Source organism: Carcharodon carcharias, chromosome 6 (assembly GCF_017639515.1).
Source record: "Carcharodon carcharias isolate sCarCar2 chromosome 6, sCarCar2.pri, whole genome shotgun sequence".
Taxonomy (NCBI): Eukaryota; Metazoa; Chordata; class Chondrichthyes; order Lamniformes; family Lamnidae; genus Carcharodon; species Carcharodon carcharias.
In genome coordinates this window covers 75,493,946-75,520,426 of record NC_054472.1, presented here as the reverse complement: position 1 = coordinate 75,520,426, position 26,481 = coordinate 75,493,946, and the positions used below count along the sequence as shown (strand labels likewise).

At 45.3% G+C, this 26,481-nt stretch overlaps 1 protein-coding gene across 3 annotated transcripts in view; it reads right to left on the bottom strand.

Moving 5' to 3' along the window:
- Positions 1-8,889: 8,889 nt before the first annotated feature.
- The window catches only part of pex2 (peroxisomal biogenesis factor 2), a 30,361-nt gene continuing 12,769 nt past the window's right edge, over positions 8,890-26,481 (bottom strand). For all 3 annotated transcript variants that reach the window (XM_041190590.1, XM_041190591.1, XM_041190592.1), the window contains exon 2: positions 8,890-11,859. In XM_041190590.1, coding sequence (XP_041046524.1) covers positions 10,934-11,842 — 909 coding nt within the window. In that variant the 5' untranslated portion in view covers positions 11,843-11,859 and the 3' untranslated portion in view covers positions 8,890-10,933. The remainder of the gene's footprint in view (positions 11,860-26,481) is intronic.

Sequence of the window (26,481 nt, the reverse complement as noted above, 5' to 3'; positions counted from 1 at the left end):
AATTTACTAGATAATTGAATACACAGCAGATTGGGCATGGGCTGTCCCATTGCTAAATTTGCCAGCATTGTACCTATTTTACACCTGAAAATTTCTACTCCCAAATGGTGTTTGTGTAGAAAGCCAAATGTTGGAGGTCCATGAACTTTAGAAACACAGAAAACCTCAAGGCTAGAAAAGACCAAAATGTGCTGTCTTCAAGATTCTTGTTTAATTTGACTTCAAGGAGAGCAAAGTGATATGCTCTACAACATCCCTTGACGAGATAACTGAAAACTAACCATCCGATGAGAAGCTTTCATGTATTTTGCTGAAACTCATATACTCATGTGCAAATAATCTATCATGTACTGATTAAAATACCTCCGATGGATCCGCTGTATCTCCAAATCATATGCAATTGAAAACCTCCAACATATACGGTTCCTCATTCTTCTCCTTTGGCAAGAATAGTCTCAGTTTTGAGAGTCTATTCCAAATTTTTATTCTCTAATCTTTTAATCATTCTTGGAGCACTTCTTTCAGATCACCTAAATCATTCCTGCAGTGAAGTCTCCAGAACTACACAAAATATTGCAGGTGTAGTCTCACATATGCTCTACAAAATGGCAGAATACCTTCCTTCAATAGACTATATTCCTCATTTTATTCAACCAAATCCTAATTCTTTTTCGTGACAGTAACTAGAAATTGGTTTGATGTTTTGAGGAGTACATCAAATACAATTCCTTTTCTGAGTTATTTTGTCAGTGTTTACCCTGTAAGTGCATAGTTTCATTCTTATTGACATTAAAGTGCCTCTGCCAATTATTGACCCGTGTCCCCAGTTTAGGTTCATTTTATCTTCGACCAGTTTTCCAGGATTTGAGGTACACCTTTTTGCAAATGAAGCTGCTGACACCCTCTTGCAGATCATTGGGCCGAATTTTACCATTCCAGCTTGGGGGGGGGGGGGGGGGTGCGGGTGCTCGCCTGATAAGGCGTAAAATCGTGCGAGATGACGTTGGGCAAGCGTCCCGACATCACTGCACACTTCTGCAATATTTTGCTTGGCAGGCGCGCACGGCAGTCAAAAGCACACCCACTGACAATTAAACAGGCAATTAAGCCCTTTAATGCTGCAATTGAATGTGATTTTTCATGGCTCGTCCAACCTAATGGAAGGCGGACAGGCTAATCGGCCAGACGGCCTTCACATTTTTCATGAAACCTCATCCAAGGGCAGGATGAAATCTCCATTAGGAAATAAAATAAAAAGAAATATCTGGGAACAAGCATTTTTATGAGGTATGCTTTTAGGTGCTTGATTGTACTGCATGGATATTTTTTGCAGTTTTTTAATGCTTTATTTTTTGCAGGTTAGCAGCTCCCTGAGGCAGCTGTCTGCCTTCAAGGAGCTCTCTCAAAGCACTCACCAGTGCCCATGGTGACATTGTCGCCCACCCTCTTCCCTCCCCCACCCGGGCAGCAAGAGCTTTTCAGTGCGCGTTTTATGCTGGCTGGCTGTTAATTGGTGGTTGGGCGCCTGTTTCCTGACTGCTCCTGGGCCCGCCAATTGTGCGCGCCTGATGAGGGAAAAATGCAGGTAACAGAGTACAGAACCCTGCAGGAACCAACTCATGACATCTCTCCAATCAGAATACTTGCAATTTATATAGACTCTGTGGATCTAATTCTCAGACATATTGTAAGGAGAGTTGGTGGTATTGTAACAGGACTGGTAATCTAGAGACCCAAGGTAACGTTCTGGGGACCTGGGTTCGAATTCTACAGATGGAGGAATTTGAATCCGATCAAAATCTGGAATTAAAAGTCTGATGATGACCATGAAGCATTGCCGATTGTTATAAAAACCCATCTGGTTCACTAATGTCCTTTAGGAAAGGAAATCTGCTGTCCTTACCTGGTTTGGCCAATATGTGACAGCAATGTGGTTGACTTTCAAATGCCCTCTGAACAAGGACAATTAGGGATGGCCAATAAATACTGGCCCAGCCAGCAACACCCACATCCCATCAACGAATAACTAAAGTTCTACATCTCATTTGCTAGACACTCAGGCAGCTTTTCCTACTACCCCCATGAACAGTCTTGACCCTAGATACACCCTCCAATGCTTGCTGATAGCACCCCTTAGAGTATGAAAGAAAGCTAGATAGAAATGTAAAACAACACCAAGGGTAGAACTTTTGGGTCGGCAGGCGGCTGCGATCAGCAGGCCCGGCAGTGGCCGCAGAACGGATCACTGACTGTGATTAGCCCCCGACCGCAATTTCACGTTGGCTGGCCAATTAATGGCCAGCCAGCATGAAAGGTGCGCTGAAAGGCTCAGCACTGTTGGGTTGGGGGTGGAGGAGGGCTAGCGCTGAAGTCAGTGTGGGCGTAGGGGAGCATGCAATGAAAGCCCCCTGAAGGCAAAGAGCTGCCTCAGGGAGCTGACAAATTTCAAATCAATAAAAACAGAATTTAAAATCCAGAAAAAATGTCCACGCATCAGAATGAGTCACCTCAACATATGGATGCTGAAAATTCTGTCCAAACATTTTAATCTTTTTTTTAAACGAATCTCGGAAACCTCATCCAGCCCTTGGATGAGGTTTTCTCAAAAAGGCAAAGACCGCCTGGCTGAATTGCCTGCCTGCCAACTGTAACATTGGATGGGCAGTGAAAAATCGGCATCAATTGCTACTTCAATGGCCTTAATGGGCCTCTTAATCATTGGCGGACGCGCTGCAGACTCTTGTTCATGCCCGCCGACTGAAATATCGCGCGAGTGTGCGATGACATCAGGACACTCGCTTGACATCGGCATGCGCTATTTTACGCTCGAGCCTGCCAGCTTGTGCCTGCACGCCGAGTGGAAAATTCTACCCAAAGAGTTTCTACAAGTATTTAAAAAGGAAAAGAGTAACTAAAATGAGTATTGGTCCTCCAGAGAGAGAGAGAGGGCCTGGGGAATTAATAAGGGGAAATAAGGAAATGGTGGAAGTGTTGAACAGATGTTTTGTGTCTATCTTCATTGTAGAAGATACAATAACACCCCAGAATTACTTGTAAATCAAGGCTCCTGGTGTACAGGATAACATATTAGCATGAATGGAGGATTTTTTTAGCTAACAGGAAGCAGAGACTATGGAGGCTGTAACTAGTTTAGTGCCACAGGTCTCAGTGTTGGGGTCTCAACTATTTACAATCTATATCAATGACTTGGATGAAGGGACCAGATGTATAGTTGCTAGATTTGCTGATGACACAAAGATAGGTAGAAGAATAGTTGTGAAGAGGACATAAAAGACTCTAAAAGGGATATAAATAGGTTAAGTGAGTGGGCAAAAATTTGGCAAATGCTGAATATAATGTGGGAAAATGTGAACTTGTCCACTTTGGCAGGAGGAATAGAAAAGCCGAATATTATTTAAATAGAGAGAGCTTACAGAACTCTGTGGTACAGAGGGATCTCGATGCCTTGGTACAAGAATCATGAAAATGTTAATCTGCAGGTACAGCAACTGACTTAGGAAGGCAAATGGAATGTCATTTTTTTTGCAAGGTGAATGGTATATAAAAGTAGGGAAATGCTGTTACAATTGTACAGGATGGTAGTGAGACCACATCTTGAAAAATGTATAGAGTTTTGGTCTCCTTAAGAAACTATATAATTGCAATGGAAGCAGCTCAAAGAAGGTTTACTCATCTGATTCCTAGATGATGGGGTTATCATATGAGGAAAGGTTGGACAGGTTGGGTCTTTATCAATTAGAGTTTAGAAGAATGAGGTGGTGATCTTATTGAAACATAAGATCATATGAACATATGAAATAGGAACAGAAGTAGACCATTCAGCCCTTGAGCCTGCTCTGCCATTCAATAAGATCATGGTGGATCTGTTTGTGTTTCAAGTTCTACATTCCCATCTACCTCTGATGACCCTTGATTCCCATGCCTAACAAGAATCTATCTACCTCTGCCTTAAAAATATTCAGTGACCCTGCTCCCACTGTCTTCTGAGGCAGAGAGTTCCAAGCCCTCAGAGACAAAAAAATCTTCTCATCTCTGTCCTTTTAGGGTGATTCCTAATTTTAAAACAGTGCCCCCTAATTCTGGACTCACCCATAAGGGGAAACATTCTTTCCGCGTCCACCTTGTCAAGACCATTCAGGATCTTATATACTTCAATTACGTCACTCATCAATTTCTAAACTCCAGTGGAAACAAGCCCTGTTCAACCTATCCTCATAAAATAACACACTCATTCCAAGTATCAATCTAGTAAACCTCCTCTAAAACACCTCCAATGCATTTACATCATTCCTTAAATAAGGAGACCAAAACTGCACACAGTATTCAGGTTGAGGTCTCAACATTTCCCTGTATAACTGAAGCATAACATCCTTACTTTTATGTGCAATTGTTCTCATATTAAAAGGATAGCATTCCATTAGCCTTCTTGATTACTTATTCTACCTGCATACTAACATTTTGTGACTCATACTAGAACACCTAGATCACTCTGCACCTTGGAATTCTGCAGTCGTTCTCTGTTTAAATAATAAACTGCCTTTTTAAAATTTTCTTGCTAAAGTGAACAACTTCACATTTTCCCACATTTTACTTCATTTGCCTGATTTTTTTCCCCACTCACTCAACTTATCTATATCTGTATGCAAACTCCTTCTGTCTCCTTCACAACAAACTTTCTACCTATCTTTGTGTCATCTGCAAATTTAGCTACCATGATTTCGTTCCCCTCATCTAAGTCATTGATGTAAATTGTAAAAAGTTGACGCCCCAACACAGACCCCACTAGTTGCATCTTGCAAATCTGAAAAAGACCCATTTATGCATAGTCTTTGTTTTCTGCCAGTCAGCCAATTCTCTTTCCAGGTGAATATGTTAACCCCTACACCATGAGCTTTTATTATCCGCAATAAACTTTGATGTGGCACCTTATCAAATATCTTCTGGAAATCCAGGTACAGTACATCTACAGGCTCCCCTTTATCCACAGCACAGGTTACCACTTCAAAGAACTCTAATAAATTGGTGAAATATGATTTCCCTTTCACAGAACCATGTTGACTCTTCCCGATGACCTTGAGTTCTCTAAGTGCTCAGCTATAACTTCTTTAATGATCGATTCTAACACCTTCCCCACCACAGATGTCAAACTAACTGGTTTATAGTTTCCTATTTTTGGCTTCCCTTCCTTGAATAGAGGGGTTATACTTGCTACTTTCCAGTCTGGAAGAACCTTTCCAGAATCTAGGAAATTTTGGAAAATTAACACCAATGCAGCTACTACCTCATTAGCCACCTCTTTTAAGAACCTAGGATGAAGTCCATCAGGACCCAGAGACTTGTCAGCCCACAGCTCCATCAGTTTGCTCAGTACTCCTTCCCTAGTGATTGTAATTTCACCAAGTTCCCCTCTCCCTTCCACCTCCTGATTTACCCACCCAAACTGATTCCAGATCCTGCTCTCCTGAATCAAGGTCATCTCTAACTGTTGCACAAATGCCACCCTTCATTAACAGTGCTACCCCTCCACCTTTACCTAGCTTCCTATTCTTCTTGAAGGTCCGATATCCCTCAATATTCAGGACCCAATGCTTGTCATCTTGCATGTAATGGGTATCAGATCATGTTTATTTACTTCAATGTGCACTATAAATGTGTTTACTTTGTTATGAATGCTATGTGCATTCAGATACAAAGCCTTTAGCTTTGTCAGCGTGTTATCTGTGAGATATCTAGTCTTGATTCTTGTTTTTTTCCATCTCTGTCCCTTCCTGCCATTCTCCGACCCTTATTTCCCATTGACTATTTTCCTCTCTTACCTGTCTCTACTCTTTGATATAACACATCTTTCCAATTTTGATCCCTTGCCCCCACTATTTAGTTTAAAACCCTCTCTACTTCCCTAGATATGCAGTTCACAGGAACACTGGTCCCAGCACAGTTCAGGTGTAGACTGTCTCAACGGTACAGTCCCCACTTTCTGCCAGTGCCCACAAATCAGAACCACTTCTCCCACACCCATCTTTGAGCCACGTGTTCATCTCTAACTTTATATATCATGTGTCAATTTGCATGCAGCTCAGATAATAACCCAGAGAGTATAACCTTTGAGGCTCTGCTTTTCAATTTAGTACCTAGCTCCATATACTCTCTTTGCAGAACCTCTTTCCTAGTTCTACCTATGTTGTTGGACCTACATGGACCATGGCAACGAGATCCTCCCCCTTTCACTGCCATTTCTTCTCCAGCCGTGATCAGATGTCCTGAACCCTGGTAATGGGTAGTCAACACAGTCGTCTGGACTCTTGCTCTTTGCTGCATAGAACAATGTCAATCCCTGTCACTACACTGTCCCCTACTACCACTATGTTCCTTTTTGCTCCCCCAACTTGAATGGCTTCCTGTATCATGGTCAGTTACTCATCCACTCTACAACACCCACTCTCGTCCAAACAAGCTGAGAGAACCTCAAACCTATTGGACAATTGTAGAAGCTCACACTCCTGCACTCCAGCCTTCTGCATCCCCTTACCTGCCTCAGTCACAGTCACACCCTCCTGTCCCTGACCAAATCAGAAGACCCTATCCTAAGTGGTGTGACTGCCTCCTGGTACAAGGCAACTGGTAACTTTCCACCTCTCTTATGTGTTGCAGAGTTTGCAGTTCAGCCTTCAGCTCAACGACTTTGAGCTGAAGTTCCTCGAGCCACAATTACTACAGACATGATTGCCCTGGATCACAATATTATCCAGGAGCTCCCGCATGCTGTAGCCTTGGCACATCACCTGTCCTACCATCCTTAATATGTTTTAATTAATTATATTATTCACTTACTTATGCTTTTTAATATATTTTATTAACTCTGCTACCAAATTGTATACTATTTTAAACCTTAGGAATGGAATAGGCTTTAGCCACTCACCAGATACTCACCAACTAGTTCCTTTTCCTGTAGTAGAGCAATAACCAAATCCTACAGTGTGAGAAAGATAGAATGAGAAAACAAACACCTCCCTCCCTCCTTCACCAACCTCCCCCCTCACCAAACTCCAAGTCTGCACTCAGTTTCCTCAGCTGCACTTCATTTGCTAAGGCTGAGATCCAGAGGGTACTTGACGGAGTGGATGTTGAGAGGATGTTTTCCCTTATGGAAGTGTCTGGAACTAGGGACATGAAAAATAAGAATCCTCCTATTTAAGACAGAAACAAGGAGAATTTTTTTCTCTCAGAAGGCTGTTAGTCTGTGGAATTCTCTTTCGCAAAGAGCAAGGGAAGCAGGGTCATTGAATATATTTAAGGCTGAGTTAGATAGATTCTTGATTAACAAGGAAGTCAAAGGTTATAGAGGAAATTAAAGTTGAGGCCACAATCAGATCAGCCACGATCTTATCAAATGGCAGAGCAGGCTCGAGGGGTCGAATAGCTTATGCCTAATTCATATGTTCATACATATATCCAAAGACACCCTTCCAATCCAATTCTAGCACATTGTTTAAATGCCTGATGTGAAGGACACATGCACATGTCAAACAGATGAAAAGTAAACGTGTGTTGGTGTACCTCTTGCTCTCTCTCTCATTCTATGATTAGTATTTATGTGAAATGCTGGACGAAACGACAAGACTAATCAAGGAAAAGGTTCCAGTTGGCAGAGATCACCAGAGGAACAGAGAAAGCACTGGAAGCAGTGAGAGAAAGAGAGTGTGATGAACATAAAGAGAAAGTGGGAGAGTATTTGACATAGAAAAACTTGATAAAGTAATACTCTCTTTCCTCTTGTTCTTTCTTTTTAAAGGCATGGAGAAGCACAGACCAGCTTCTATTAAAGGGTAGGGCTGGGTGTTCAAACCTCTGGCTGTACATACTAGACACTGCAAACATTAGCATACAAACTGCAGCAGTTGCGGCTAAGTCTCACAAACATCCAAATATCCTCAACTACAGAAAGAATAAAGCACATCAGTCTCAACTCAGCACTGCAGCCTGTCAAAGTGTTCCCTATCCTCACACCCAGCACCTGGATAAGCTAAGCTCACAAGAGATAACGGTATCGAAGATGGTGATGAGCTCCATGTTTTACATCTTAAACGTACCCACGAGAAATGCCATGGAAAGCTTAGTGTTCTAATAAAATATACACTGCCATTTCTTTTTGGCAGCATGGATGATTTAGAACTATCAGTCCAAAATACATTTTTCCCCTGATCATTTTAGAAAGGAAACTAATTTTCACAGTAAAAGGGAAAAAAGGTGATGCATAATGAATGGATTAAAATAATGAATTATTAAAGAGATAGACACATTGAGGTTTATCTGCTGGACATCATCTACATGTAGCACGATCAGCACAGAAAGTTAAATTGATGAGTGAAGGAATAAGGAAATGACAGGCTGATTACCTTTTGATTATTTTGCAAAACTGATGAGACAGCAGATGGTATTCCTTTGCATTAAAAGACTGAGCACAGTGTTTTTCTTCTTTCACATTCCTCATAGTGGGACTGTTTGTTAGCTTCCCCCTCCCCCAACTCAATTCAGTAAGATTGGAAATTACTGCATATTTGCAATGAAATTGGTTTTCTCAGGAAAACTGATGTATCACTTACTGCCAGTGACTGGAAGGAAAAGCTGCTGTATATGCCCTCACATAATGAATTTTTAGGTGATACACTTCATGGAAAAATATAACTCAAAGCAAGAACAGTCACAATAGTGTTTTTGGGTGATAATAAATGAAGGGACTGATTCATACTACTGGTTACAGGAAATATAAATTGTCCGAGAATGCATTCTATTTCTCCTGCAGAGCTTTATACATAGTGTTTACATATTTTCTCTCATAAGTAATGAACTATTACACTAAACTTAATATAGTAGACATTTGTGTGAATCACCATTTTATTAATGCAAATGGATACAGTAACTGCCAATGAATGCACTTCTAAAATGAATATTCCACCTTTCCCAGATTTTTCAAAGATCATCAATTAGTTGTTTTTTTCCCGAAACCCTCCGCCCCCAAAGTTTAAAACAAGCAATGATCATTGATAAAATAAAAGCATCTGGTGAAACACTCTTCCACCTCAATAAAATTAGTTAGCCTGCCTTAATTCTTGCTTCCACACAATCACTGTGACCCCAACTCATTATGTCTTAAAGCCCAAGTTCATACTATACCATTATGGAAGTAATTTTGACATCTATAGATGCAAAGCTTAGCAATTTCTGGACCAATTTAGTAACCAAATAATTTTGTATTGAGATTTTTATAGAAAACTTGTTGAGAATTATGCTGAAATATTTAAGTAATTTGAACTTGGGAACAGCATCAAAATTTGCAGGTGGCACAAATATGATGACCATTGTTTAAGAGTACCTGAAATGACTTCAGGAGCATATAGATTAGTAGATGAGTTAATGAATGTTGGATTAAATTTAGAGTGTTCTATTTTGGGATGAAGAATAAAGAGACAAAATATATACACAATGGTCAAACTCTAAAGAGCAGATAGATTCGGGAGTTCAATAAAATCTTTATCCCACTCTTAAAGTTGTAAAAACATAAAAGGGGTCATTTGAGATCTTTGTTTATAATTTAAGGCACCAAATCCTAAACATTTAGACCGGTTGTGAAACCAATCATTTCTGTAGGTTTTGTATTCGATGCCCCTTTTAACGAAACTAAGTTATAAACAATGTTGAGGTTTGGGAGACGGTACAGGAGATGTAAGATATATATACACCACGTTGAGGCTTTAGTTACAAGGATTATTAGAAATTTTGGTGAGGAGACTAAAATCACCAAAATAAAGGGAAGGCTAGATGATGTTTTTTGAACGTTGCTAGGAAATGGATTATCTTACCAGAAATCACGTTAGATGCAGAATCCATAATAACTTTGAAAGGGAAGTGGATAAATATTTGAAAAGGAAAATTTTTAAAGAATATGGGAAACATGTTTACTCTCAGGGCAGGCAAAATGGACCAAGAAGAATATTGTGTTGTAAAATTTTATGAGGGAGGTGGGCTAATAGTACCAACAGCTCCTCCAGCTATTTTCACTGCTTTTCTATCATCATTTCACTACAGAAACAGTTATTTTTCCATCATCAAAGTTTAGGTTAGAACAAATTGAATACTCAAATATAGTTGTAATACAGGATTCAGTATAATGAACAGTGAATTTTAAAAGCAAATAAATTGGGGCGGCAGGCAAATACAGAGTATATTGAGGACATTTTTCAAGAATTTCCATGTGTTACAGATGAAATTAAGATGCTTGGTACAAAGGATCTCAAGTTAATCAAAACAAATGACTATGCTCTAGTAATGCACAAAGTATTAGCACAATAGTCATTTGGCAAGGAAATTATGTTCAATTTCATTCATGTACTTACGTATTGAGTACATTAGATTTCTAAAACCCAAAAAGGTCACACACTGTAATCACTAGTAAAGGAACAGGAACAATACAATTTGGTCTTAACTGACAGATAGCAAAATACAGAGGTGATAGGTAAATGATTTCTGCAGTGAATTATTTAGAAAAGATTTCTGTATTTCTGCAGCCAAAAATGTACATGTTTTATCTTATTTCGAAAATAATTGTATTTATGATGTCCTCAGGATGTCTGAAAGTTTCTACAAATAGCAAATTAAACAGCCTAATCTGTTTATAATGATAGGTTTGATCGAGGGAACAACTTTGGCTAAGATACTAGGAGCAGTCACCACCTGCTCTGCAGATAGTACCATGTAATCTTTCACATCCATCTAACGAGGTAAATGTGGCCACATTTTCTCTTATCCAAAAGATGGCATCTTCAACAATTCAGCTGTTCTTGAAATATTGCATCAAAATGTCAATCCAGATTATGTGTTCAAATCCCAAAATTAGGGGTTAAGCATATTTGAATCAGACTGACTTGTGAACTTCAGGTGTCAAAGGTACTAAATTTTGGACTTCACTGTTGCATTTTGGGCAAGTGAAGTAAGCATCAGATAGGTAATTACTTTTAATGCAGTAATAACAAAAAACGTGCTTACAACCAATTGTGTGAGGCATTGTTGGCCAATCACCACAAAGGGCACATTCTTTACAGTGGATAGCTAGTGTGCCATCATTATCATGGCGATGACCTACTGGAAGGAACCACGATGAGACAGCTGTTTTCAGTTTTCTTGCATTGATCAATGGCAGAAGAAATATTAGGAATTCAGCAAAGCCGTGCCATAACAGTTCTCGATTCATGTATTCAAAGCCAACTTGACGAAAACCCTGAGGTGTGGAGAAAATTGCTCTGATTCCCAAGAGTCGTTCTGGAAATGTGGCAAACCTACCCTTCTGAAGAAAGATAAGAAAATTCAGTAGTCCAGCCACCTTCAAAAGTCCAACTATAAAAGTGATGAAATATTTCATCTTGTGAATACTTGACTCTGGAGAGCGATGACTGAATAAATCATGGGCTCTCTCTTGCAACCATTTCGCCCCAATGGTGCATAACGCATACCATAACTTCTGATGTTTACTCATTGGCTGATACTTTGGTCCCTGAGATAAGTCATTTTTATATTTGATATTCAGAAGTGTCTGGCCAACTGTTGCATTTTTGGAATAGACTGTAAATCTCCACAACAGAAGTTGTAGAAAGGCTTTCAGTTCTGGCTCAAAGTGTGTTAACAAGCCGGGTTTGAAACATTGAAAACACTGGGTAAACTGGGACCATATGAGTTGTTCTAAGGCTCCATCCAGTTCAAAAGCATCCAGCTGGCTTATTCTTAGTACTGGATTCAGGGAACTTAAGCTGTCCTCTTTGGAATCCATGTTACAACCAATGGCATCTAGAGAGAAACAAACAAATAGAATTCAGTATTTAATCTCATCTAATTACCTGAAAGAGAAGCTTGCATATCCTCAGCCATCATAATTTAGCTACAATAAAAAAAACAAAAAATACTATACAATCCATAAAATCAAATTTTTCTTGTGGGGTCAACATTTGTGAAAGTTAATTTTCAGCATATCATCTTAATCCTCAACATACTTTCTGCTCTCTCCAAACCTGAAGCTAATAACTCATGTATACCATTTCGTTGTACAACCAGTCCTCCTGTATGCTCATCAGCTAACTATTCTCATGCGTACAGATGTGCAGTGTGCAGACCATTGAAACACAAGCAGAAGCAAAGTACTGTAGATGCTGGAAATCTGAAATAAAAACAGAAAATACTGAAAATACTCAGCAGGTCTGGCAGCATCAGTGGAGAGAGAAATAGAGCTAACGGGCTGGATTTTTGTTGAAGAGATGGGAAGGGCCAGTTGGGAAAGTTCCTGACCTTGCATTGAGATAATTCCTGGCTTCCATCTTTTTGTTCCTGGGCGACAGGGTGAGAATAAGTCAGGGCTGCTGACTCTGGAGGCAGGACTGAGGCAACAACTGAGGCAGGCAGATGGCTAGGCTGGCAGGCTGAATGCCTGCCTCCTTTTACTAGGGCATTGGCCCAGTTGTAATCACGACTGCTAGGCACCCACCCGGCCACAATTCCCATATCCCACATGCCTCCTCAAATCCCAATGTCCTTTCCATTACCCACATGCCCCTTCAATGCCTCCCCATGCATCCTCCACACCCACTCTCCCGGTATCCACTATGGACAGAACCAATGGGCCATTTGGAAAGTCTTTGAAACGTTCCTGAAACTGACAGCTTAAGCAGAGACTTTGAAAAGATAGTTTGATAAAAACTTTTCGGTTTACAACTTCTTAAAATTTGTTAATAAATCATAGCCATTCATTGTTTTAATGTCAGAAGCTTTTATTGATTTCAGACTTCTTAATCTTGTGCAAGTAAACACACAGGCTTTGAAAAAAAACACAAAGAAATAATAACTTATTACAAAGTAATAGAGATGTCAAAACCAAGCTTGCTCTCCCCTCTGCAGCTGTGTCAACATAGTCTGCTGACCCAAGTCTAGCATTCATGCTGAGGTCATCTGGAAAAAAAGGTGTCTGCTTCTGTTGATACAGTTGCCAGATGAATTCATTATGAATGCTTGGCTGAGCTTCAGGAATGACTAATCCAAATAGCTTAGCAGGAAATTTTGACAGCTGCAGGGGGGAGTGCAGGCTTTGTCTGACTATCATCTTGATCAATTTGTAACAAGTTATTCTTTGATGTGTTTTTTCAATGCTGGTGTGTGTTTATTTACATAAGAATTTAAGAGGTCTAAACTAGATAAAAGCTTTTTGAAATTGAAACCACGAATGGCTGCAGTTGACTGACAGCTTTATGGTAAGGTAAGAACGGCTGTTTTCTCTTGGTTGCCAACTCATAACGAGCGACCCCCATGGTTCTCAACTCTGAGGTGCTGTGAACCACATATATTAACAGAATGGGTCCAACTCCATCAACATTGAGGTGGAGAGGGGTTGTTGCATGTGTCTGAAATGCCCTACCAAGCAATGGAGCTGGAAGGGCAGGAGTGCAGGCTGGTTTTGATTTCTTTTTTCTCTTGTTTATCGCGCACCAGCCAAAATTGCCAGATATGGAAATGGTGGCAGGAATCCGAGAATTGTATCCCACCTGCCATTTTTGAAGGCCTCACTACTCGACCTAACTACAAAAATCTGGGTCAATGTTTCAGGTCAACAACCTTTCATCAAAAGTGGGGAGATTAATATGTTTTAAACAAGTGAAAGTGGGAAAGATGACAAAAAAAACAAACGGGAGGTCTGTGAAAGGGTGGAAGGCAGGAGATTAAATGGCAAAGGAATTGATGGTACAAGATGAAATGGAACCAGGTCAAGAAACAAAAAAAAATGTCGCGAGGAGGTGTGAATGGCAGAATCATGAACAGTTGCCATCTGAAAGGAAAAAAAATACAAAAAAAGAGAAATAAACAAAATCTGCGAAGAGAAAATACACAAAATGGGGATAGAGCTTACAATATAAGATTGCTGAGCTCATTGTTGAGTCTGGAAGGCTTTAAACTACCTAGTTGAAAGATGAGATGCTGCTCCTCAAGCTTGTGTTGAGTTTCACTGGAACATTGTAAGGGACTGGAGATGGAAAGGTCAGAGTGGGAGCAAGGTGGAGAATTAAAACAGCAGGTGGTTAGAAGTTTGGGGTCAAGCTTGTGGACTGAACAGATCTAGTCCACAAAGACGCCACCCAACCTGCATTTGGACATTGTAGAGGTCACATAGTAAGCAGCAAATATAGCACACTAAATCGAAAGGGGTACAAGTAAATCATTGTTTGACCTAGGAGGAGTGGTTGGGACTTTGGATGGTGAGAAGGAAGGCGGTAAAAAGGCAGGTGTTATATCTCTTACCCTTGCATAGAAAGATGTCACGGGAAGGGGATGGAGCGCTGGGAGTGACTGAGGAGTGGACCAGGATATCTTGGATGGAACATACCTTCATGATGCTGAAAAGGAAGGAAAGGGAATATGTGTTTGGTACTGGCACACGCTGGAAGCATCAGACATGGCGAGGATAAACTGTTGAATGTGGAGGTTGGTGGGGAGGAAGGTGAGGACAAGTGGAACCCCAATCTGGTTCTAGGAGGGAGGGGAAGGAGTGAGAGCAGAAATGCGCAAAAGTGAATGGACATGGTTGAGTGCCCTGTCAGCCACTATGAAGTGGAATCCTCAGTTGAGGATAAAGAAAGACATATCAGAAGCACTAGTATGGAAGGTTGTGCTTTTGAAACTATTGTTTACTTTATACCCACCGACTCCCACAGCTATCTTGACTACACTTCCTCACACCCAGCTTCCTGGAAAGATTGCATTTCATTCTCCCAGTTTCTATGTCTTCAAGCGCTCAGGTCTCCATTGCTACACTCAGTGGACTTCATCAACCGCAAGTGCTTCCACTCACTGAACGTGCAGCTGGTATGCGACCACCAAAAACGCATCCTGCTGGTGTGCGTACGGCTTCCAGGGAGTGTGCACGACGCCTACATACCCAGTTGCTCGCAGATCCCTGCAGTCTTCCAGGGTCCACAGAGGCTGTAGGGTTGGCTCTTTGGGGACAAGGGCTACCCGCAGCGGCCGTGGCTGATGACAACTGTGCGGCACCCCCAGACCGCAGCAAAGCAACGCTATAATGAGGCTTATGCAGCAGCTTGCAACTTGGTGGAGTAGACCATTCCGATGCTGAAGATCGATTCCAGAGTCTGGACTGGTCTGATGGAGCCCTGCAATATAGTCCGCTGAGGGTGTCACGCATTGTTGTCATCTGCTGCGCCATTTATAACCTGGCGCTGCAACGTGGAGAGGAGCTGGCTGAGGAGGAGATAGAGGAGCTGCACATCTCCTCTGGTGACGATAACACCGACGGGGATTAAGGTGAGGGGGACCTTGGTGGTGGCGATGATAGGGATGAGGCTCTTGCACTGGCTTGATGAGGCAGGTGCACACAGGAGGTCCTCATAGCTACCAGATTTGTGGAAGATGGCGACGACATGCAGTGAGGTGTCCCCATAGATCCTCGCATTGCTGTTGTGAAGTTTAAATCCAGTCTGGTTTATGGCAGTGCCAACACCCTCTGTGAGAATGCTCCTGTCATGGAGATGCAGTGGAGGCCCTAATACTGACTCGATCGCAGGAGGATGACAACAACATGCAGTGAGGACACTCCATATATCTTCACATAGCCTTTGATAATGTATGACTCCTGTCTGGCCGAAGGCAGTTCGCTTGCGCTCCATGATCAGGGCCATCTCTGAGATGCAGCAATGAAACATTAGATACATCTGATGCTGTGTCTGCCTTCAGCATCTCAGCCCTTCAGGAGCTGGTGCACAGCATCACTGGGTGCAGATGCTGGTGTGATGGGGGCCAGCCCTACCTTAAAAGGTGCTGAGAGCACGCAGAGAGAATGAGAGACCTCTGTGGCACCTGCCCACTATATTCTGGCACCAATGACCAGCACCGCCGAGGTGCAGGCAGATGTTTCCAGAGAGTGTGAAGTTGGACCACTGCGGTCTGACAGCTGCACAGGGTACAGGGCAGAGGCCCTGGACTGAGACACCTGCCTTTTATATTATGCAGAAAGGTTTAACATCTGAGTGACAAGAACACTGCGCATCAGAACAAGGAGCTACAGTCAGGGAGGCATTAAGAGTTTATTACAATAGTGAACCGTATGTACAAGTGATCAACACCCGTAGCCATACCGCGCAACTACTTTAACTAACTTTCCTAATCCTGCCACTACGTCTTGGTGCTCCCCGGACATCCACAGCAGAAGTGGAGGAAGCGTGCTGACTGTGATGCCCTGTCTGTGATGACTTTGGCGGGCATCCTTTGGAGGGCCCCAGCTTGCTTTTGGGGTCCTGCTGTGTGGCAATGGCACGCTCCTCAGCTTGTGAAGCTGCAGCTGCTGAGGTCACAGGAAGAGGGGGTTCAGATGGGCCGGACACTCCCAGGGTCACATGTGCGGATGGCCCCGGAATGTGCAGTTGCTGATCCTCCTCCCTACGGGTGCCCAAGGGCCCCTGGCTGACTCTGTGAGTGTAAAGGGTAGCTGAAGTTCAAGCTGTCCAGCACTCCTCTTGTGTACACACTGTTGGAGGCCAACTATGGCATCAGCGATAGAGTTAAGCCCGTGCTGCAGTGAAGGAGTGATGTCCTGGACCAAGGTCTCCATGGCAGCTGCATTCCTACCAGTGTCGACCTCAGTGCGTTGCAATGCAGGTGATATCACCTCAGCCTAAAGATGGACAGAGTCCTCCATCCTGCCTTGCAATCTGAGGAGTGCAGCGGACATCCCTTCCTAATGTTCCCGAGTTTGCCTTTGCAGCTCCAGCAACAGTGACATGACTGAGTCCAGAGGCATGTCATCTGACTCAGACAAAGCAACGTTCTAGCCTCCAGCAGTCCTCTGAATGACGGGCACCTGGGAAGTCCCTGCTTCCGCCTGCTGTGCATCAGAAAGTGCGATGTGCTCACCAGATTGTGATCTCGAGGCTAGTCTAAAGCTAAGTCTCACCGAGCTGTGTTTGAGAGTGAGAGTTCGGAGTGATGAAAGTGATAGAGTGACTTACTCTAGCGGAACAGAGGAGATCATTCATCTTTTTGCGGCACTGGGTGGCTGTCCTCCTCCGCAGGACATTTGCGCTGACCACCGCTGCCACCAACCGGGTTGGTGACTTTGCTGCCCATCCTGTGGCCAAAGCGGGGGTAGAGCACATCCCTTCGGGCCTCCAAGGCATCCCTCAAGTTGCTCAAGGGACCCGTCGTTGAAGCCAAGGTCCGCAGTCTTTTTTCCTTTGCTGGCCATGTCTTCTGGGCAGCAGTGGTGAGCTGGTAGTGATGTGTGCCTTGCTGGCAGCTGCCTTTTAAATATAGCGGCTGGCATGATGCAACAGCGGGGTGGTGGTGAGCAGGCGAATGGTAGCCTGCCCACCATGGAAACAGCGTGTTTTGCGGGAGTGAATAAATAATGAGGTGGGCTCGGGAAGATGCGGCGTGAAATTCGCCATTTTCGTTGGCGGGTAGGACTCCATTTTACCCGACCGCTACCGCATTTAGTGCAATGCTGGGAAATTGCCGCCCATTATGCGTTCTTTATCCCATCCAACACCACCCCCCACCCCACCCCCTTTTGCTCTAAACCTGTTATATTCTACCTCTCTACCTCACTTTCCTGCTTTAAGATGCTCTTTAAAACATACTTTAACCAAGGTTTTGGTCATGTGACCTAATATCTGCTTATGTGGCAGCTTGGTATCATTGTTTTCATAATGTTCCAGTGAAGCACCTTGGGATGTTTTATTACATTAAAAATGTATATAAATATAACTTGTTGTTTGTCTGTCATTTTCCAGTTATAATCAAAGGTCATTGATCTGAAATGTTAACTCTGCATCTCACTCCACAGATGCTGCCAGACCTACTGAGTAGTTCCAGCGTTCTCGGTTTTTGTTCAAATAAAAAGAGCCAAGAGGATTGTAAGGAAATGGCAGACCACCCAACCCTGACCCTGCCTTTGCCAGGCATTTATTTACTTTCTAGCTGAGGTCAATAGATAGCGATCAAGATTTCTTTCCCTTCATGTTGAGGTCAACTGCAGCATGACCACTGCCATCAAGAGAAAATGTGTTTAATGATAGTTTAGCAATATATTGTGTCCCCATTTTATTTATTACACTCAAGAACGTTCCAAAGATTCTCTGCAATACAGTAGCTTTTCATTTCTACATTTTGAGTAGAATTTATGTTTAATTGAAATACTACAGTAAAAGCGTTTGTGACTCTGGTAAAACCACATTTCACAGGAATAAGCACTAAATAGAAGACCACTTAACCATCTGGGGATGATCAATGTTGTTATTTTAAATCATTTCTTAATTTTTATACCAGTTTATCTATCATGTGCATTCTTTTTATTTTTAAAAATTATATATTTTGGATGAAAGTCAACAACCAGCTTAGCGGATTTGTGCCACAGCAAAACTGCTAATTCACATTGTGCCTTGAACACAAAATATGGATTAGAGCTCCAATTACATTAGAAACAATTACATCTCAATATGCAGAAGTAATTGTATCAATGAATTCTGCATATTGATGATGCAACTACTCCATATTAAGAAAAACCCAATAAACAGTATTGTCAAACTGCAAAATGCCCAAACTAGCGTTATGCTATCTAAAAGAGGACAGAATGGGTGAAATTGACCCAAATTTGCACTAAGTATGGTAGTGAGCGGGTAAAATGGTGTGCTGCCTGCCGACGGCAATGGCGGGTTTTCATGCGATATCATCCCGAGCCTGCCTCATTATCTATTCATTCCTGGGAAACACGCCTTTTCCGTGGCGGGTGGGCTTCTCATCACCCTGCCGTTGCATCACACTGGGTGCCATGTTTAAAAGCCAGCCGCAAGCACAGCGCTCATTGCATCCAGCTTACCACTGCTGCCCGGGAGACATCACCCTCAAAGGCAAGAAGACTGCAGCTCCTCGGTTTAATGATAGATCATTTGAGCGACTGCTGGATACTGTGGAGGAAAGCTGGGATATCCTTTACCCCTGCTCTGGCCGCAGGATGGGGAGCAACCTGACCAATCTGGCTTGGGAAGTGGTGGCAGTGGTGGTCAGCGCCAATGCCCTTCAGAAGAGGACAGCCATCCAATGGCGCCAGAGGATGAATGATCTCTATTCTGCTAGGGTAAGTCACTCTTTTCATCACTCAACGCACACACTCACAAACCCAGCACACATCCATAGGGCCCTCACTTACTGCCAGTTCAAGGGGCATCACGATTCACTCTCACACTCACCGTCATTGTCTTCACCCCATCCATGGGACCACTCACCAACCGCACAGGCCAGGCACATTTATCATCTGATAAAAACAAAAAAACTGCGGATGCTGGAAATCCAAAACAAAAACAGAATTACCTGGAAAAACTCAGCAGGTCTGGCAGCATCGGCGGAGAAGAAAAGAGTTGACGTTTCGAGTCCTCATGACCCTTCGACAGAACTGTCGAAGGGTCATGAGGACTCGAAACGTCAACACATTTATCATCTGGCCTGGCAGGCGTCCTGCTTATCCTTCTCCATCTCTATCCATGCAGGACAAGCTGGCACACAACAAGAGAGAGAGGTCACAGACCGGTGGCGGAATGCCTGAAATTTAGGTCCTCTCAGGCTTTGAAAACAGAGCCATCCAGCTGGCCGGTGAGGATCTGGATCACTTTCACAGGCCACCGCCATGCACTAATTATCTCTCCTTGCTTTCACAGGCACATCTGCCAAACAGCTGACAGAGTCCATGGCCCAGGGCTTCCAACTAAGCCCCGAATCTAGAGGCACCCTCCCTGAAGTCCTGTCACAGCGCTCACCCACACCCTCCACCGGTGCAGAGACACATACCTCGGTGGGACCTAGCTTTAGAGTAGCCCTGGGATCACAGTCTGGTGAGCACAACGCATTGTCTGATCCACTGCAGGTGGCAGCAGGGACTTCCCAGATGTCTAGCAGTCGAAGGACTGCTGGAGGCCAGAAATTTGCTGAATCTGAATCAGATGAGACGAGCTTCTGGACTCAGTCACGTCAGGAGTTGCTGGGGCTGCAAAGTCAAGCTCAGGACAATCAGGAAGGGAGGGCCGCTGCACTCCTCAGATTGCAAGGCATGATGGAGGAGTCCGTCTGCCTTCAGTCTGAGGTGATAGCACTGGCATTTCAACGCACAGAGGTCAACACTGGCAAGATGGTGGCTGCCATGGAGACTTTGGTCCAGGACTTCGCTACTGTGCGGGCTCAACTCCATCGCTGATGCCATTGTTGGCCTCCAAAAGTATGTGAGAGGGGTGCTGGGCAGCTTGATCTCACTCCAGCCGCCCCTGCTCCTCAAAGAGTCAGCCTGGGGCCCACGCTCACCCAAAGGGAGGAGGATCCACAGGTGCACACTCCCATCCATCCATGTGATTCTGAGAATATCCGGCCCATCAGACTCCACTCTTCATGTGATCTCAACAGCTCTAGCTCCACAAGCCGAGGAGGTGCCACTGCCACACAGCAGGACCCTGAAAGAGGACGCCTGCCAAAGTCATCATAGACAGGGCATCACAGTCAGCAGGCTGCCACCACCTCCGTTGTGGATGTCCATAGTGGCAGGGTTAGAACAGTTAAGGAGAATTAACTCTTTTTGAGTCAACCAAGTAAACTAAATTAACAAAATTAGGGACAAAGTAAAAGGCAGCCCCTTTAAGGGAAACTGCAAAAACAAAGACAAAATTTAAAGGAAACTTACAAATATTAAACCAAAATGTGATTAATAGTGTCAATAAAACACCCCAGCCCCCAAGGTGCCCACCGAGCATGGAAGGCCTCGAGGTGCTGGCAGGCACCGCGTGCTCCCTCTCCAGGGACACCCGGCCGTGAACATAGTCGCGGAAGAGGGGCAGACAGTTGGGTCGGACGACCCCTTTGATTGCCCGCTGCCTGGACCTGTTAATGGCCAACTTGGCCAGGACTAGGAGCAGGTTCAGTAGAAGGTCCTCCTCCCTCCCGGCCTCCCTCCGGACTGGGTGTCCGTAGATTAGGAGCATGGGACTGAAGTGCAAACAAAACAACAGTAGAAGATTTTTTTAAATAACTGAAAAGGAAGTGCAACCTAAAACACCCTATATATACACACACACAGGGTCCACGGACTCCACAAGGCCGCAAAAGACGCAGGTGTCTTGGGAGTCCGTGAACTGACACAACCTACAATTGTATGCTGCACACAACACCCTCCACCCCAGGTCTCCAATGGAAGCTGGAGGACATCTCCGTAGATGGCCCCCCCCACTGGGGAAGCAGCAGAATAGATCTCCCGGCACTTGCAGGTCAGCCGGGTCGGTGAACATGAGGAGCAAGTCATTGGCGTAAGCTGAGAGGACCACACTGATGCCTGGCCTGCGCAGAACCAATCCTGACAACCTCCTCCGCAAAAGGCCCAGAAAGGCTCCACGCAGATAGAATACAATTGGCCAGACAGGAGGCAGCTCTGACGCACTCCTCTCCCAAAGCGAAGGGGCACCGTCAGGGACCCATTCACCTTAATTAGACACTCTGCGGCAGTGTACAGAAGTCAGGTCCGGGCAACAGAATGCGTCCAGAACCCGAATGCTCGCAGAGTCCTGAATAAATATTTGTGATTCACCCTGTCAGACGCCATCTCCTGGTCAAGAGGCAGGAAGGCACTCGACAGACCAGTCTTCTGTAAGAAGTGGATGATGTCCCGGACTAGATGAATATTATCGAAGATGATGCAGCCGGGACCATGTAGGACCGGTCAGGGTGGAGCATGTGGTCCAGCAGGGTGCTGAGGAGGGAGACCAGGCGCCAGTTATTAAGGTGGTGGAGATCCTCCTTCTTAGGCAGCAGGGCAATCACAGCCTTGCGCCATGAGAGGAGCATCACCCCAGTTGCGATACTCTCCCCCAGGACCCCCATGTAGTCGTTCCCCAGGACGTCCCAGAACACCCTGATCACTCCATGGTCAGCCCTTCTAGCCCCAGGGACTTGCCCCAGGAGAAGCTGTCGAGGGCACCAGTCAGCTCCCCCAAACTTATAGGGGAGACAAGCTTTCCGGCGCCCTGCGGGCCGACCTGCGGCAGGTCCTCCCACAAAACTCTTTGAGCATCCTCGCTGGACGGATCCGGAGAGAACAGAGCAGTATAATGGTCTCGGGCGATGGCCCTGATGTCCCCCCAGATCCAAGACAAGGGATCCGTCATCAGCCAGCAGCATAAGGAGCTGCTGACAGACCCCATGCCGTTTTTCCAGCAAGTAGAAGGGGAAGCCGCAGCCCAGGACTCGAAGGAACTTGATCCGCGACCTCACGTACGCACGGCATGACGCGACAAGTTGCAGGTCACGCAGCGCGCACTTCTTCTCTTCAAACGCTAGCCTCAGGGCTGGGTACTTATCAGGCTGACGGAAACATGCCTTCAGGTTGAGTACCTCTTTCTCCAACTCCTTGACCCTGAATTTCCGCCTCCTTGTTGACCCCCTCACGTACTTCTGACAGAAGACGCGGACATGAGCCTTGCCCACTCCAGATGGTGGTCCGTGCATGGCACCTGCTGTACAGAAGCCGACGGAACGCAGGGCATGAATGCCTTAGAAACTTTAAGGTGGTTGAGTCTGGATGCTCTGAATCCAGGTTAACACAAAAGTGAAAACACTGGAGTCAAGACGGAGAAGTCGCCAGACGTCCACCAAGTTGAAGGACCCGACCAGGTCCCTCAAATTACTCACATCTAGCGAGCAGTGCAGGCCTGGCCCTGAGGGTACAGTTGAAATCCCCCCCACCGAGGACGATGCACCCGGCCGCGTCGATATAGCCGAGATGAGTGGACACTTCCTCAAATAAGCTCACTTGCTGCTGTGCGCCCAGGGGAGTGTACACATTCACAAAGTGAAGCACCCCGCCCCGTAGGTGGACAGTAAGGTGCAGCAACTGGCCTGGCACCAGCTTCTTGACCCTCAAGATCTCTGGCTGAAAATGTGTGGCCAATAAGATAGCCACCCCGCCAGAATTGGAGGCTAAATGACTCATGTAGACATATCCTCACTACTTCAGGAGCCTCGTAGCTTTGTCTCCCGGAACGGTATGGGTTTTCTGCAGGAAGCAAACTGCATAGTTTCCGTCCCTGAGGACCGAGAAGTTTGGGAAGCTGCGCTGTGCGTGCCTGCTGCTGTTGATGTTGATGCTTGCAATGGTAGTCTTTATTGTCAGAAGTATGTGCTACCTTCACCTAATGCAAAGTGTAAGAAGGAGAGGACTATTTTAATCCTTCCCCTCCTTCAGGAGCCCAGCGAAAAATGTGTAGCCCCTGCTCTTAGCGTTCGGGTCCAGCCCAGGGGCCTTGAGGGCCTCACGTGCGGACCAAATCCCAAAAGGAAAAGAATGCCACCGTCCAGGGCCAGCTGGACCCTGTCTCGGTGACTGCAGTTATTCGCTAAAAATTCCTGGAGCTTCCTTAAAGGGATGAAGGGGGGAATTGGTGGAGGGCTCTGTCAGTGGTAGCAACAGTGTTTAGAAAGGGAGAGAGGGGGAAAAGAAGGATTACCCTCTCCGTCCTGATGGTGTATAGAGACGGAAGGGGAGGAGAGAGGGGAAAATGACAGGGAGGCACAGAAGGGGAAAGGGTAACGAGAGTAGGGTGGAGTGGAGCAGGGTGGTGGGGGCCTAGCTGTTCTTCCCATAGGGGGAGGGCGATGTTGTCACCAAGCAGCCGGTTCTGCTTTGCACATGAAAGTCAGATCCATCCCTGTTCACCAGGCAGCAGCTGCTACCTGGGCTTGGACATGGGTGGGGTGAGAAAGGGGGAGACCCAAGATGTTAAATGAACATGCGAACATACCCGTTGACCCAGAGTCCCTTCAGCAGTCTTCTTCCTCCCCCTACAGAGCAACATGGTCTTCACAACAAAAACAGAATTACCTGGAAAAACTCAGCAGGTCTGGCAGCATCGGTGGAGAAGAAAAGAGTTGACGTTTCGAGTCCTCATGACCCTTCAACAGAACTGAGTGAATCCAAGGAAGGGGTGAAATATAAGCTGGTTTAAAGTGTTGGGGGGCGGGGGGGAGGGGGATGCGGTTTGGGTGAGAGTAGAGAAGTGGAGGGGGTGGTGTGGTTGTAGGGACAAACAAGCAGTGATAGAAGCAGATCATCAAAAGATGTCACAGACAACAGAACAAAAGAACACATAGGTGTTAAAGTTGGTGATATTATCTAAACGAATGTGCTAATTAAGAATGGATGGTAGGGCACTCAAGGTATAGCTCTAGTGGGGTGGGGGGAGCATAAAAGATTTAAAAATATTTATAAATAATGGAAATAGGTGGGAAAAGAAAAATCTATATTATTTATTGGAAAAAACAAAAGAAAGGGGGAAGAAACAGAAAGGGGGTGGGGATGGGGGAGTGAGCTCAAGACCTAAAGTTGTTGAATTCAATATTCAGTCCGGAAGGCTGTAAAGTGCCTAGTCGGAAGATGAGGTGTTGTTCCTCCAGTTTGCGTTGGGCTTCACTGGAACAATGCAGCAAGCCAAGGACAGACATGTGGGCAAGAGAGCAGGGTGGAGCGTTAAAATGGGAAGCAACAGGGAGGTTTGGGTCATTCTTGCGGACAGACCGCAGGTGTTCTGCAAAACGGTCGCCCAGTTTACGTTTGGTCTCTCCAATGTAGAGGAGACCACATTGGGAGCAACGAATGCAGTAGACTAAGTTGTGGGAAATGCAAGTGAAATGCTGTTTCACTTGAAAGGAGTGTTTGGGCCCTTGGACAGTGAGGAGAGAGGAAGTGAAGGGGCAGGTGTTACATCTTTTGCGTGGGCATGGGGTGGTGCCATAGGAGGGGGTTGAGGAATAGGGGGTGATGGAGCAGTGGACCAGGGTGTCCCGGAGGGAACGATCCCTATGGAATGCCGATAGGGGAGGTGAATGGAAGATGTGTTTGGTGGTGGCATCATGCTGGAGTTGGCGGAGGATGATCCTTTGAATGCGGAGGCTGGTGGGGTGATAAGTGAGGACAAGGGGGACCCTATCATGTTTCTGGGAGGGAGGAGAAGGCGTGAGGGATGATGTGCGGGAGATGGGCCGGACACGGTTGAGGGCCCTGTCAACGACCATGGGTGGAAAACCTCGGTTAAGGAAGAAGGAGGACATGTCAGAGGAACTGTTTTTGAAGGTAGCATTATCGGAACAGATGCGATGGAGGCGAAGGAACTGAGAGAATGGGATGGAGTCCTTACAGGAAGCGGGGTGTGAAGAGCTGTAATCGAGGTAGCTGTGGGAGTTGGTAGGATTGTAATGGATATTGGTGGACAGTCTATCACCAGAGATTGAGACAGAGAGGTCAAGGAAGGGAAGGGAAGTGTCAGAGATGGACCACGTGAAAATGATGGAGTGGTGGAGATTGGAAGCAAAATTAATAAACTTTTCCAAGTCCCGACGAGAGCATGAAGCAGCACCGAGGTAATCATCGATGTACCGGAGAAAGAGTTGTGGAAGGGGGCCGGAGTAGGACTGGAACAAGGAATGTTCCACATACCCCATAAAGAGACAGGCATAGCTGGGGCCCATGTGGGTACCCATAGCCACACCTTTTATTTGTAGGAAGTGAGAGGAGTTGAAGGAGAAATTGTTCAGTGTGAGAACAAGTTTAGCCAGACGGAGGAGAGTAGTGGTGGATGGGGATTGTTCGGGCATCTGTTCGAGGAAGAAGCTAAGGGCCCTCAGACCATCCTGGTGGGGGATGGAAGTGTAGAGGGATTGGACGTCCATGGTGAAGAGGAAGCGGTTGGGGCCAGGGAACTGGAAATTGTTGATGTTTTGGTCTTCACAACCCCCACCAAGCAAAAGTCCAGACACCCAACGCAGATGTAATGAAAACTGTCCTTGCCTCCCAGCTTCCCTGTCTTGCAGCACCTCCTCTCCCTCTCCTCCAATTCTTCAGGCCTCAGGCCTTGCAGGCTCCAGGTCCTATCAGGGACAGCCACAGGAATACAGCAGCAGCAAGAAAGCTACAGGAAATCCCACAGCAGCAGCAACAGCCACAGCCAGCACCAAGCACAACCACAGCAACAGCACACAGCTCAGGCAGTAATGAGCTGCAGCTGAGACCAATCAGGAAGCACAGCCTGGGCACAAGTGTTAATCACTTGTACATAATGTTCACTATTGTCAATAAACTCCCAAGGATGTCTCCCTGCCTATGGCTCCTTGTTCTGATGAACCATGTCCTTATCACTCAGATGTGAAACCTTTCTGCACAAGATAAAGGCAGGTGTCTCAATCCAGGACCCCTTCCCTGTGCTTTGTGCAGCCTTCAGACCAAAGTGACGGTCCGGCCTCACACCCACTGGAGACATTACTGATGCCTGCACCTCGGCAGTGCTTGTCATTGCTGCCAGAATGTAGTAGTCAGGCACCACAGAGTTCTCTCATTCT